Genomic DNA, 15,206 nt, shown 5'->3' with positions numbered 1-15,206 from the left:
CGGGTGGGACTGCACCCCAGGAAGCTGGGATCAGGACCTGAGCCAAAGACAGACCCTCAACGCACTGGGGCCACTCAGGCACCTGGGAAGTTAGAACTTTATTTAATATAAAGCATGAACTTGTGTGTTTCTTTTTTTAAAAAAATCTTAACCATTACGTAAGAAAACGGGAGTATGACATTTTATCTAATCTCTCATGACACAAATATTTAAGTCTCTGTAAGGTGAACCCGCACTTACACTAGGACTGTCACTTTATCAAAACCCAGTTAACAAAACCCCATAAATCAGATACATTTCTTAATCGTGTATAATTCCTTTACTAAACAGAAGGCAAATATATCTAAAATCCAATTTGAGGGCAGCCCGGGTGGCTCAGCGGTTTAGCGCCTGCCTTCGGCCCAGGGCGTGACCCTGGAGTCCCAGGATCGAGTCCACGTCGGGCTCCCTGCATGGAGCCTGCTTCTCCCTCTGCCTGTGTCTCCGCCTCTCTCTCTCTCTCTCTCTCTGTGTCTCTCATGAATAAATAAATAAAATCTTAAAAAAAAAAAAAACCAATTTGAGCACAGAAACCAAGCATAAGAAGCGTAGCTCTAGTGGGCCAACATTATCTTCCAGAGGTTCAAGCCCTTTTCGTTAAGAACTTTTGAAAAGCCAGTTTGAGGCTCGGCACTTCGATTTTGTCACCTTTAAAAAAAAAAAAAAAAAAAAGAACCTTCACGCTATTACGTAGGCCTATCATCTTTAACACCCGGAAACAGCTTCAGAACACCAAACTTTGTGAGCCTGAAGTTAAAACGGTCTTCGGGTGCGTGGTTTTCACAGTAACGTGGATTCAACAGAAATCAAACCCGCTTAAGTGCATTTTTTGCGAAGCCGTATTTGGAGCCCCTGCGTTCGTTGCCCTCCAGGAATAAAGAAAGGCGTTTCTCCGGCTTCCCCGGCTCCCGGCTCCCGGCGGGCGCACTACCTGCCCGAGCCCGCCTCCATGTTGCCCGTGGGAGGGAGAGGACCGCGGACAAAGCCGCGGCTCGGGCAGCGCCGCTCGGAGCTCGCCGGCCCCCGCCCCCGCCCCCGCCCCCGCCCGTCACAGCCCCGAGAGCGCCAGGGCCGCAGCGAGGCAGAGCGTCCGGCAGGTTCCCACACGCCCGCGGAGACCCAGCGGCTTCCCGAGGCCTCGGGCCCGAGCTCGCCGCAGCCTGCCCGCCTCCCTGCACGCCCGGGCGCAGACAAGGAGCGCGGGGCGCCGGCTCCGCTCAGGCGGAGGGAGGCGGGCAGGTCCGGGCGCGACTCCGGCGCCCGCCCGCGCCCTCCCGCGCACCCCGCCCGCGCCCCGGCGCCCCCGCGGGCCGCACTCACCAGGACGAGCAGCGCGGCGCCCTCCGCGCTCCGCGCCATCGCGCCCGCGCCCTCACCCTCGCCCTCGCCTCGGGCCGCTCGCGCTGCTGGCGCCGCCCGCTCCCCCGCTGCCCGCCAGCGCGCCCGCAGCACCCGCCCCGAGGGCCGCTCGCCGCCGCCCCGCCCCGCCCCGCCCCGCCCGGGGCGCGGTGCCAGGTGCGGCCGCCGCGGGAGAAGCGGAACCGGGAGGCCGCCCGAGCCGCCGGCGCTGAGGTGGGGATTCCTCGGAGGAGGGGGAGGCGCAAGGTGCACGCCCGCCCCTCGTCGCACACGCACCTGGGACCGTGACGTGCCCGGGCCGGGGACTGTGGGTGGCAGGCCCCGCCCCCTCCTCTCAGGAGAGCGGCGGGCACCGGGAGGCTCGGCCCCGGCCTGAGGGCGGCCAGACCTGGCTCGCCGCCGCCGCCGCCGCCGCCGCCCCGGGTCCAGCGCTTGGTGAGCGCGCGCCGGCCCGGGCGTCCGTGACCCGCTGCGCCGGGGAGGGCGGTCGGGAGCTGAGGGTCTCCAGCGGCGTTGAGGTGACTGGCTCGCTCTGGGACGGCTTCTTGCCCCTCCCCGGCGCCCCTTCAGTGCTTCCAACAGGTTTGCAGTTTATCCGGTGAAGGGAGAAACAGAAAAGTCACCGATGATCCAAACGGACACTCCTTTGACTTGTTGACTGGACACAGCCGGGAAAACATGCTATAGGGGCGCTGAGGCAAAGACACACTCTTCGATATGATTCACAAAATCTCTTACACGAAGCGCAACCGGAATCCCCGCACCGGTAGTTACTGGTGGTGAGACCTGGCCTTACCTCTCTTTGTTCTTGTGTACAGAGATCCCACAGCTGTGAAATGGGTTAATAGCGCCCGACACGTAGGGCCTTTGTGAAGCTTAAACCAGAAAATCCACGTGAAGCCTTCTGTGGTGTTTAGCACCTCAGGTTCCATAAATGTAGTTGTTAGTAGTATAATTATTTGCTGCAAGTGTAAATGTGAATGAAGTTGAATTTGAAAAAACAGAGACGCGGGAATCTGCACCAGGTTAGGACACCTCTAAGCAAGATTAACAGTCGTTGGAGTAGTGGAAGAGCCTGGGAGACTATGAAGGGTTGGTTGGCATGCCGCCAGGAAGGGAAGTTTGGCCTTCAAGGTGAACAAAATAGCAGAGCTCCTTCTGTGGTCAAAAGTGCCCTTTTGTTCTTCTCCGGTTTATCCTGCCCTTTTCTCCCCAGCTCTGATCTTGCCAGTTTTTCGGATCCAGTACAGTTGGCCTCTCCTCTTTAGTCACTTTCTTCCCTGGCCTCCAAGGACCACTTCCTCTTTGAATGGAGAGAACCACATTCTCCTCTGTTTGATTTAGGGCTTAACTGCTGAGTGACTTTTCTCAAAGTACTATTTACGTGTTAGCAATTAAGTTAGCAGAGGACTTAGTATCTAGGAAGGGCATCTCTTTAGTTTTCCACTGTTTCCGGTGCCTAGAACAGTGTTGAGTACCAGGGAGACTCTTAAGCATTGGATGCATGATTAAATCAGGAGGGAAGTATGTCTTCTAGTTTCCATTCCTTTTTCTTGAGCTTAGACGTGGGTGGTAGCACCTTGGTGATAATTCTCATTCCCCATCACTATGGGAAAACTCCTAAATAAGCAAGACAGGCTTTACCAAAAGCCTTTACTTTCACAAATCAGCCCTGGAGACTATATATAAATCCTATCTAAAATTAGTGCTCTTGCACCTGAGTCCTATAGGCAAGTATTTATGTCTCATTATTAAAAGTTTGGTTTCTGTTTAGTGATGAAGATAATTGTAGTTTCCAGAGTGAGAAATAGGCAATGCAACGTTTATTTCTGTTGGATTGTTCGTCTCTCCCGGAGGCTGACAAAGTCAGTTTCAGTACTGAAGTATTCTATAAAACATGTATTCCAAGGCTTTGAGAGAAGGTGTCAGTGCATGCGCTATCCAGTGCCATTGTATGTCATCCTTGAAGTAGTTCTCCTTTAAAATTTCTGAAGCTTATGACTCAGTGAGTTGAGGGCAGTTGTTGAAAGTCAGATGAAACACAGCTCTAGCTCCTGACTTCTTTCTCCTGGCATGAGAGTAAATCTATTTTATAAATCTCTGTACATAGGAACAAATACCATTACCAACAAAGCACTTGATTGCTTTAAAAAAAAGAAGATTTTATGTATTTATTCATGAGAGACAGAGAGAGAGAGAGGCAGAGAGGCAGAGGGAGAAGCAGGCTCCTTGTGGGAAGCCCGATATGGAACTTCACCCAGGACCCTGGGATCATGACTTGAGCCAAAGGCAGATGCTCAACCAGTGAACCACCCAGGTGCCCCTGATTTCTGATTTCTAAATCATAATGTATGGCCTTTATAACAACAAAAAGTGGCCATTGTGGTCAAGAGGCTTACTTATAGAATGTCTATTGATAAAGCATATGTAGATAAAAAATACGAAATACCTTTCACATAATGTGAAAAGGGCAATAAAAGGAGGAATCTCTTTTCTGGTTTAGCTCCACTCATTTACTCCTTCATGTACTCCTTCACAAACGTTTAGTTTGTCCCTACTCACCAAACATTTCATTTGCATTTTATTGGAAATACAAAGATAAATATTTCTTCATCCCAAGAAACAAAAATAGATACTTATGAAATAACTACAGAACTTACAATCTATTATAAACACAGTGGTAAAAACATATGCAGGGTATAATGCAAACCTAGGGAAGAGGGTCTTAATTCACAGTGAGGACATGATATTAGAGAAAGCTTTCGGTGGGGACTATGGGGTGGTGTGGTGAGCTGATTCTTAAAGGATGAATAATTGTGAAGGAGACACTGAATCTGGCAGGACAGAGTAACTCAAAACATAGACACTGTTAGTGGAGAGTCAGGAGCTTCAGATTTCTGTGAAGAAAGCATTCTTTTAATCACATTAACACAAACAAGGGAGTCAGAGGTAAAAGCTTTTTTTTTTCCCCCAGTGAGATGTTAGAGCAATATCCAATTAGAAAAGTCTAGCAAGTAGTTTGAAATGAGAAGGAAAACATAATTTCAGGTGGATTTAGGAGGTAGAAACAGTCACCTAATTTTCTTTCTTTCTCCATCCATTTCTTATTGTCCACCACCCTGTTAAATATTTATGCCTTTTGAGTTCTCTCCTTTCCTTCTTTTCTTCTTCCTTGGTACTGAGTATGATCTATAGGCATTCTCTTTGTGCAAACCTGTTACAGCTTTCTCTCCTAAGCTTCAAACATGGGAATACTACCGTTTGGATATTTCATGGGGATCTCAAAGTACCATAATCATTTTGGATAACAAACTAACATACTGACAGAAAAGATTTCTGCAGTCCCTGTACACCTCTCCAATTCAAGCTTGCAACTTCCTCATATGCCTCTCACACACCTTGTCAATTTGGCCACCCAAGCCAAGAACATGAGAGTCATTCTCAATTCTCCTTGTTCCATGCTCTCCACCTCCAGTTAGTTACCTTTCCCTTCATTCTCTGTGGTTCTTTTTGAAATGATTCATACAACCTTTGTAGCAGCAATCACATTGTGGCTAATGGTGATTTCATCCATGTCTGCTACTCCACCCATTTCTCTCTCTCGAGACTGTTAGTACTTAGAAAGCTGAGGCCATATCATATTCATAGTGGCCCAGCCCCTCGTAGCCAGCAAATATTTGGTGATTGATAAAGAATTGTTGAACTTAGCCCACATACTAGAAGGAACTAATTAGAAGTAAAAAAAACAAAACAAAACAAAACAAAAAACCCACAGTATTAAAAAGGAACATGTTTGAAATGTACACTGTGAATGAATTAATGGTGGATCTAGTCAGAAAATGTTGGTCTGTTGGTTTGTGTATGTGTGTTTTCCCCAACCATACTGCAGCTCAAGAACAGAAGGACAGCAGACGGTGATGTGGGTTAGGGTTGCAGGGTGGCCTGGCTGATATTTAAGAGATATGTCAGTGTATATATGAAACTGAATGTGGCACGAGGGGATGAGCAGGAACCAAGCTGGTGGAGTCTAGGGGCCAGTTGAGAAGATAGTGTATTAGATTTACATTGAGTATGGAAGAATAAGAGAGGATCACTTTTCCTTTTAATCCTGGGGAAAGAACTATGGTCCTTTTCCACAGATGCCCAGGCATGAGTGACATCACAGATACTAGAGTCAGAATGTTGAGATTCTCATGGACTTTCCAGTTAGATGGATCAAGAGCCACCTTCAACTTGGGCATTGAAAAAGGAGAACTGGCTGACTTGGGGTAGAGGATGACTTTATTGTCTTTCTGAGCTAGAATTTACAGACCAATAATCAAAGCCTACCAGACTGCAAGCCTTGTGGTCTAGCACAGAGAAGCCAGCACATCCCTAATGAACAGTCACCACGTTCTGGGGCAGGAGCAATCAGCCCTGAGACCACAGGTGAGACACCAACACCCTGAAAGAGTGAGAGAGCCCCATGCAGTGAGTCACAGTGTCTAACTGAGCTATTGCCCACAGGCTCCTCCTTGTGAGTCAATATATGAGGACTGGCTATTTGGATGCAAACTCCCTGAACCAAATGGCTGAAGGAAATCCTTATCCTTGTTCACAGGGTGGAGGAGAATTAGTGGAGGGTGCTACAATTTCAAAATAGTATTTGGCTCAGCCAAAAAACCAAAATTGTTGACTCTTGGGTCTAAGTAGTAACTGATGACATCTTAAGAGATTTTTTTTTTTTAAATAAATCACACTAGTTTTAAAATGTGATAGGACTATAATAATGCTGGATCCCAGTATGCACAAAGCAGCAGTTCAGGTGTCTAGGAAACCTCAGTAAGGCTCTGGGGTCCCGTCAGATGCTCTGTCTCCCCAGTTACGGACATCTGGAATCCTTGAGCTGAATGTTCTCTTGGCTGTTCCACGCATTGTACAGGGAAGGCGGCATGTTAATCTCTTTCAGTCATTTACACCATAGCAGATACCACAGATAGACCAGGCATGCTCCACCTTGGAGCCTTTGTGCTCTCCATCCCTTTTCCCTAGAAGGTTCTGTCCTGACATGTACAATGTTTTACCCCCTCACTTTTCACTTTTTGCACATCTCAAATATTACCTAATCGGTGAGGCCTTCTCCGAACACTCATTAACAAATCAAATTACTCCCACCCCTAGAGATCCCCATGCCCCTTCCCTGCTTCATTTTTCTTCCTGGCACATCACAATCTAAAAGACTGTGCATGTATGAATTATCTGTTGCCATTTACTAGAATGTAAGCTCCATGAGGATGGGGTGTTTTCTCTGTGAACTGCTGCATATTCAGCACCTAGAATGTTGCCTGAGCCTTTGTAGATCTTCAGTAAATATTAGTTGAATGTGTAAATGAATAAATAAGTGAATACATCTTTGAGGTTATTTTGGAGGCTAGAAGGTATGTACGAACATCCGCGTGTGAGTGTGCCTTTAAAGTGAGAGTAAAGGGAAAGAACAAGAGACAACTATATTCCTGGAAGGATGTGAGTAAATGTCCTCAAACTAAGGTGGGAAGGCTGGTTCACTGTGGACGAAATCCCTCTCCCTCACCATTTTATCAAGAATGGGTCTTGCCTAAGGCTGCCTGAAGAGTGTAAAGTGAAGAAGTTCAGAGGCCAATGGAGAACATTTCTGCATTCTTTAAGACTCCCTTCCTTGCCCAAGGGACAAAGTGCAAAACCATAAACAATATGGAAAATCTCTTTCCTTCTGGAGGTGAAAAAAGCAAGCGTTCATTAACAGAAGCCTGACACTTGAGAACGTTGATTTTATCTACCCAACTATGTTTTCTTTTCTTTATTTTTTTTATCTAAGTTTTTTGTTTTAAGATTTTATTTATTTATTCATGAGAGACAGAGAGAGAGAGAGAGAGAGGCAGAGACACAGGCAGAGAGAGAAGCAGGCTCCATGCAGGGAGCCCGACATGGGACTCGATCCTGGGTCTCCAGAATCACACCCTGGGCCGAAGGTGGCGCTAAATCGCTGAGCCACCGGGGCTGCCCCTTTTCTTTATTTTTTAAATAGGCTCCACACCCAATGTGGGGCTTGAACTCAGAACCTTGAAATCAAGAGTTGCATACTCTGTTGACTGAGCTAGCCAGACACCCCCAAACTACAGTTTCTAGAAAAAAAAAAATTTTTTTTTTCCAGAATAAGTTTCTGGCTTTAGTTTTACCCCAGGATTTGTTTATGGGAATTCTTGGAAAGATAAGGGAAATAGCACTGGCTGGGGGAGATAGGGGGAAAACATTTGGTTGTTAGCAGCAGCTCTGGACTGGAATCCATCCCCAGCACGACAGGACTTGCAGGGCTTACCAGGCAGGCATGGGAGTGTTTACTGAGGGTGTCAGGCGAGAGCCATCACACTGACTCAATGTGACTAATGAGCCTATGGAGATACACAGAAAAAAAAACCCTCAGAAGACAGAAAAGAATATTGATTTCATTCATTTGCACGTAGACAAGGGATATTCATATGTGTAAAGAAAAAGTGAAAGAAGCAATTCAGTGGTTTTGGAGAGTGAACTTGGAAGTGCAACACTGATTGTTAAAGATCTTTGAAAATAATCTGGAATGATAATTATAAATACTTGAGTAGAGAGGAGCAGAATCTTAAAAATAGTTAACAATGTTCATTTTAAAGAAAAACCAGGATTTGAGGAAATGAAATCACTCATTCTAGTTACTTTTCAGAATTCATCTTGATGAGTGGTGGGTTTTTTTTTTTTTTCAGTACCATGCCAGTGGATGTAGTAATTTGTTAATAATCAAGCTCTGTAATTTGTGAATGATTTACTTGTTAAAATGATTAGAGCACATTTAAAGTTATTCAATAATGATGTTACTTACTTGCATTTTGACTTCCATCTCTGGTGAGAGTTGATTCCAGCTGGGAAGGCCAGCACAGCCTCAAGGTGATCTTGTGCACAGGATGATGTGAGCTTGCAAATGTCATCTGTCACACATGTCATGGAGAAAAAAAAATATGGGGAACCACTGCTTTGGAGGACATGTTTACATGAGCTGTGCTGACTAAAAGTTATGATGGTGTTCCTGAAACCCCCGGTTAGATATTGTGAGTGGCAGATATGTCTGTGCAGTAACTTCATTTTTGTAACAAAAGTAATTGAAAATCTCTTGATATGATGAATAATAATTTAATTAACTCAGTTACATCTATATACATCAGGGAGTTGGAGATTTGAAGCAGTCTTTCAGATATAAGAAGAGAGATTCAAAATGTTTCTAGTGCCTGAGCACTTTAGGAAGATGTTTGTTTTTAAACCTGTTTTGTTTGAGTTGGACAAATTTTTTTTCTTTTTTTTTTTTGCTTAACGTTTTTGTTTTGGCAGTGGACCTAATTTGAATTTCATCTCCCTCTCTAGTTCCCACTTAGAAATTTTATTAGACAGAAATATGTTCAAATGCTAAGCAAACCAGCTTAGCAAAACGTTGATACAAAAAAGGCAATGGGAAAAATTGCTCTTGATAATTTAGCTTTAAATATTGCAGTGATATTTAGCTTCTCTAAGGACATTTGTGGTTAACGATTTTTTTTTAATTCATAATGGTCGTTATGAACATTACTATATGCCTTGAAAGTAGACCTCCTGTTTGGGCAATTGTCTGCTAATTTAGTATGACATTTTTTTTTCCAGGTGGACCGTTCTTAACTTTTACTGAAAACAATATCTGAATGATGTCATACCTTTGGGGAGAGTCACACCCATTTCATGTAGAATCAGCTACATGATTACCTTACAGAGGTAAGTCAGTTAACAAAGACTTCTTGTGACTAATTCTTCTATGGGTATGAAAGAGGAAGAGAGTGTATCATCATATTTCTTAATTTTAGGATTAGAGCATTCATCTGAAGTAATCAGGGCATTTGATGACAAGTCAACAAATTAAGCAGAGCAATATTACAGGGAAGACTTAGAGGTGAACAAAGTAAAACCCATGTGAAAGCTCATGTAAAGAATTGCTTTATGGTTCATAAAAGTGCCATTGTGAGTTTCCATTGTTTGGCACTGTGGGAGAATCAGTCTATACCTTGAAATTTTCAATTGTTGGAATCTTAAGTCTACAGAGTATGGTTTATTGTTCTTTATACCTTGGATTTCACTTCAAAAGTATGGATAATCCATCTGCAAAAAAACAGCAGAGGAAGATTGTGGCTTCTAGGTTTTCAGGAATAATAAGTTGGTGGGACTTCTATGGAATATTTTATTTACTTTTATTTCTTAGAGACTAGATACATTAGGTCAGTTGATCAGAATGTGAAATCTGAGTCCCAGGTGTGCTCTGTGGTCATATGGACAGACGTCAAATAGGTGATTTGAGGGACACTAGAAAGTGTCTGTGCTTAAAACACCTCACCTCCTGACCTATGACTTAATGATAATAGAATATCACTTTGTTTTCTAAGTGAACAGATATTCTAAGTATTAAAGATATATGCTTGAAGGAGAAATAATGAAGTGCTTCTGTGATTTATACTTTATTGTGAATTAACTTATAAAACAATTTAAAAACCTATCAACTAGTTATGGTCAGCTTTTTAAAGGAAGCAGGAGGTAGTGATTATCGAAACATTGGGCATATCATGTTCTAGAAATAAGGTAAAAAAAAAAAAACATGCCAAAGAAAAGACAAATTTCATTTCCTTCCATGTTATGTTGGGTCAACTAGCTTCTGCACATAAAACTCTTTTCCACTTGGCCAGTAACTTGGCAGCATATATTAGGTAGAGACTGAACATAAAGTGTGGTCTCCTTTGTGTGTGGAGTTATTGCTATTCTATTAGTGATACCTAACATATAAATATTACTGGAGGCTGGGTTAAGAGCACCATTCCTTTCATGCTAATTTTCAAGTAACATTTTTTCCCTCAAAGCCACCTGGCTGCCCTATTCTACTTGGTGGAAATGATGTAATTAGAACTCTTGGGGCAGCCCGGGTGGCTCAGCGGTTTAGTGCCGCCTTCCACCCCAGAGTGTGATCCTGGAGACCTGGGATTGAGTCCCATGTCAGGCTCCCTTCATGGAGCCTGCTTCTCCCTCTGCCTGTGTCTCTGCCTGTCTCTCTTTCTGTGTCTCTCATGAATAAATAAAATCTTAAAAAAAAAAAAAAAAAAAGAACTCTTAGGGGGCGCCTGAGTGGCTCAGTTGGTTAAGTGTCCAACTCTTAATCTCATCTCGGGTTTTGAACTCAGGGTCCTGAGTTCAAGCTCCACATTGGGCTCCATGCTGGGTGTGGTGACTACTTAAAAAAAAAAAAAAAAGAACTCAAAGGGAAATAAGAGCTCTCCACTCTGCCCTTTTCCAAGGAAGCTCAACTGAAAAGTTATAATAATCTGGTGATCCTCATCATTTTGGCCATATAAGATAATAGTTTTTTTCAAATGTTTATTTATTTATTCATGAGAGACACACAGAGAGAGGCAGAGACATAGGCAGAGGGAGAAGCAGGCTCCTTGCTGGGAGGAACCTGATGCGGGACTCAATCCCAGGACCCAGGGATCATACCTTGAGCCAAAGGCAGACGCTCAACCACTGAGCCACCCAGGTGTCCCAAGATAATAATTTGATATGAATTGAATTCTTGTCTCTCTTTGCTTGTGTTCAGAGGAGTTTCCAGTGCAGAGTGGCCTAAACAGGCCAACCTTGTGAATGAGGCAAAAGATTAGTGAACAAGAAATATTACAGTGGCAGTTTGGAGTTGCAGAAAGAGAATTAACCTGATCAATTCCTAACTCTACCTTTGATCAACAAGTTCCTTTTCAGCCAGTTTGACCATCTGTAAAACAAGGCTTTGGATCAGATAATACAAATGTTTGGAGTTTGCATGGTTTCAGAGTTTGTATGTCAGTACTCTTTGAGTGAGTTCATTTTGAAGATTTAAATTATAATAATAAAAACAATAAAAAATAACAATCTTCATGAGCACTTACTGTGTCCTAGGTGCATTCTCATAACTTCTTTACAGAAACCTTATTATGTAGGGACTGTTATTTCCAAAATAGCCCAGAGAGGTACAAAGAGGTTAAGTAACTTGCCCAAAGACACACAGCTAGTAAATGGTAAAGCTGGGTTTGAACTCAACTAGTTGTCTCCAAAGATTAAACTTTTAACTGTTAATTTAAACCACACAATTAAAAAAACAAACATTAAAAAATTCAAATTTATCTTTTCTTAATCATTAAAACATAATACAGTTATTTTGACTAATAGATGGAATGACATTTTATAATTTTCTCGTAGGCCTTTGAGTGTTAGCTTTAATTTTGTGCAAAGTTGAGCAGATTTTCTTTCCCCGACAGCTCAGTGTTTCCTATCAAAATATTCAGTAACATCTCCTGACTTGTTTTTTCAGTAGAGACATCCTTTCCTAGCAAGAATTGGCAGAAGCAGCCATAAGCATGCGTTGGCTTGTTCTGGAGGCTCTGGTGTGAAATAGGGTTGCACAGAGTAGAAGAGCTTCTATCATCTTGGCGACAAATGCCTTTGTTGTTGATTTGCCTCTTTGAAAGAATTTCCAAAGACCAGCACAAAAGAGGATGTTTCAGGATCCGAGAAAGTGTAAAGAGGAAGAGTGGCAAGTTAGAAAATCAACTTATCTTTCAACTGTAGCAGTCATAACTTGTGGAGAAAAATTCAGAGCAATTTATAACAGCTGAGAGGAAGAGGGAAGATTCAGAAAGAAATATTGTCAGAACTTATGAGACTATGTGTTTATTACATGTTAAATTTTTTGTTAAACAAGAAATCGTACATAATTAATGTGTATAACTTGATGTGTTTGGAGGTAAGTATACACCCATGAAACCATCACCACAGTCTATGCCACGAACCTATTCATCCCCTCCAAAAGTTTTCTCCCTCTTATTTATTATTATTATCATCATCATCATCATCATCATCAGTGCCAAGAACACTTAACATAAGATTTACCCTCTTAGCAAAATTTAAGTATATAATACAGTGTTGCTAACTATAGGTTCTGTGCTGTATAGTAGATCTCTAGGACTTATTCATCTTGTCTAAATGAAACTTTATGCCCTTTGACTAATACTTGCATTTCCTGTGACACAGTTTTCCACTAAAGTTGTGGATATTGGCCCTGAATGAGAATAATTAAGAGTTTGGTAAAACAAGGTCTTTTCATTATGCCTTACCTAAAGAAAATTAGGTGGAAAATCAAAGTGGTTCTTTTCTTTTTACTAGTAAATCTAGAGAGCAGACTCTGCATGTAGAAACTTTGTATCTGCAACACAAACCAGCCATGCCTGGTCCGTGGATCTGGTGATGGAAAGACACCGGTGCATGGAGCCTGCTTCTCCCTCTGCCTGTGTCTCTGCGCCTCTCTCTCTCTCTCTGTGACTATCATAAATAAATAAAAATTTAAAAAAAAAATTAAAAAAAAAAAAAAAGGAAAGACACTGCTTCAATCAGCTACACCAAGCTACTTGCTTATCTGAGGCGTGTGTGTATGGGTGTGTGTGTGTTTTACCTCCAGGTTAGGGCCACATAAATCTTACTGTCAACATAGTTCATTGGACATGGAAAGACATGACTCACATTTTGTGTTTAAATACTCATTTTTGGCTTAGTGACAATGCCTTTTTGCAGGAGTGGAAACCATGTCATTATCCCATTTATATAAATACAAGATTACCTGATTCTGTGCTACTTTATAATTAACAGAATTCTTTGCAATCCTCTCTTGATTATGAAAGAATATAAATACTTCCCTTGCCTTCTGAGGCAATGAGGACATACATATTCTTTCAATATCAGTGTTTCTCTTATATTAGAATTTGACGCTCTGTGTTTTCACACATCATTTACTGTTTGCTAATTTAATAACAAATTCAGGATGCAGAAAACATCAGACGTTGCAAGGCATAAATTTTAAAATATAATACTACTTCATGGAATAAAGGTGGAGAGGGAGATAGTGTTGAAGAGTAAAATAGTTGTAGCTGTTCAAATGTGTTTTTCACAAATCACAGAAACACTGAGGTTGAAGGACCCATTTAAAGTTATCATTTAAAAAAAGTGAAATAGAATAAAACACAAATCACGGTCTTAGATATGGAGAACAGATTGGTGATTGCCAAAGGTAGGGCACGGGATGTGTAGAAAATGGGTGAAAGAGGTCAAAAGGTAGAAACTTAGAGTTATAAATAAGTCATGGGGATATAATATACAGCAGGGTCACTATAGTTAATTTCTGAATTGCATATTTGCAAGTTGTGAAGAGGGTAGATCTTACAAGTTCTTATAACAAGAAAAAAATTTTTTGTAACTATGTATGGTGATGGATGTTACTTAGATGTACTGTGGTGGTCATTTCATAATATATATTAATACTGAATCAAAATCGGTACATGTAAAATTATTTTTATACCTAGCTATGTGTCACACATAACCTCTTCTAAATTGGGTGCTATCAAAGTAATTCTTGGGCAACCTGGGTGGCTCAGTGGTTTAGTGCTGCCTTCAGCCCAGGTGTGATCCTGGAGACCCGGGATTGAGTCCCACGTCAGGCTCCCTGCATGAAGCCTACTTCTCCTTCTGCCTGTGTCTCTGCCTCTCTCTCTCTCTGTCTCTCATGAATAAAGTCTTAAAAAAAAAAAAAAAAAGTAATTCTTAAGGAGTTTACCAAAAAAGAGTTTCTATGACTTTTGGATAGTTTGTTTTATTTTTTGTTTGTTTGTTTTTTTTTGTTTTTTGGGGTAGCTTGTTTTCCTTATTAAATGTGGAAGAGATGTCATTGTGTCCTGAAATATAACCCCACGTATACTTCAGTATAGCAGCAAACCATATATTTGCATTCTATCTATTCCCCTGTTTCTTCCTTTTTGTCTCTCTCTGTCTCTCAGTCTTAGATATATATAGAAATATACAGATTGCTCTGTCCTGTATTCCCAAATAGATATATTTGCCCCCAGTGTACTGCTTCTTTAATCTTTAGAATTGTACCTAGATTTCTAGTCCGTTAAAAAATCATTTTGATTGTTTTCTTTGTATTCTTAACAATTTTTAATGCTCTACTCAAGTCTCAGAGCAGAAAGCAAGCAGCTTATTTTGACAGAGTAATAATTATGTATTATTATTACTGAATAACTATAGATAAACCTTTGCATTTATGTCACTTTATTGAGTGACCTTGAGGAAGTAATTTGCTTCTCTGGGTCTCTCTTTTCCTGACTATAATCAGGGTTACTGTAAGAATTAAATTAGAATATGTACCTCTTTGTCTTGGCCACCTGGTAGGGCTTATCAATGTCCTCTTTCTTCCTGCTCTGGTAACGGTATCCATTTGCACTTGTTCTTTTAGACCATCATTCTCTTGAGTTTTAACTATATCTGCATTGTGTTTAGATTTTTTCTGTTATGCATTTGTTAAAAAGAAAGTCTATGCATAAAAGAAAAAGAAATTAAGACACCAACCTAGAATGTCCCATGTTTTGTCAGAGCGCAGCAGAAGGGATCTCAGTATTTGCTATGGAAAATGTGTTGTTTCTGGCACCTGGAATTCAAACAATTATCGTCCTTTCTTAACAATTAGCCCCCTTACTTAAAAATGATTTCAGACTGTGTTGTTGAACAAATATTAAGCCATATAATCTCTGATTCAGAGTCACTCCTTGTAGACCCAGTAAAGGAGTGAGAAGATGCTGAATTGCCAATTACAAGAAGGAAGGGACCTTAACATTTACTTGTTTCTTAATTGTTAGTGGCATTGAAGCTTGTCAGTTGTGTTTTTTTCACAGTCTTACTTG

General features: G+C 41.8%; 1 protein-coding gene and 1 long non-coding RNA gene across 2 annotated transcripts in view; one reads left to right on the top strand and one right to left on the bottom strand.

Moving 5' to 3' along the window:
• DSG2 (desmoglein 2) overlaps window positions 1-1,480 on the bottom strand; it is a 48,237-nt gene extending 46,757 nt beyond the window's left edge. Inside the window, exon 1 of the mRNA XM_077900350.1 lies at window positions 1,360-1,480. Within this exon, the coding sequence (XP_077756476.1) occupies window positions 1,360-1,398 (39 nt within the window). The 5' untranslated portion in view covers window positions 1,399-1,480. The remainder of the gene's footprint in view (window positions 1-1,359) is intronic.
• Window positions 1,481-1,839: 359 nt separating this feature from the next.
• On the top strand, window positions 1,840-14,873 carry LOC144315602 (uncharacterized). The gene is made up of 4 exons (XR_013381326.1): window positions 1,840-2,177; window positions 5,538-5,826; window positions 9,076-9,183; window positions 11,792-14,873. It is a non-coding gene; the product is annotated as an uncharacterized LOC144315602 (long non-coding RNA).
• The last annotated feature ends 333 nt before the right edge of the window (window positions 14,874-15,206 follow it).

The sequence above is a fragment of the Canis aureus genome, chromosome 6 (genome assembly GCF_053574225.1).
Source record: "Canis aureus isolate CA01 chromosome 6, VMU_Caureus_v.1.0, whole genome shotgun sequence".
NCBI classification, from domain to species: Eukaryota; Metazoa; Chordata; class Mammalia; order Carnivora; family Canidae; genus Canis; species Canis aureus.
The sequence above is the reverse complement of the archived record's forward strand: the minus strand, read 5'-3'. Positions and strand labels throughout refer to the sequence as shown.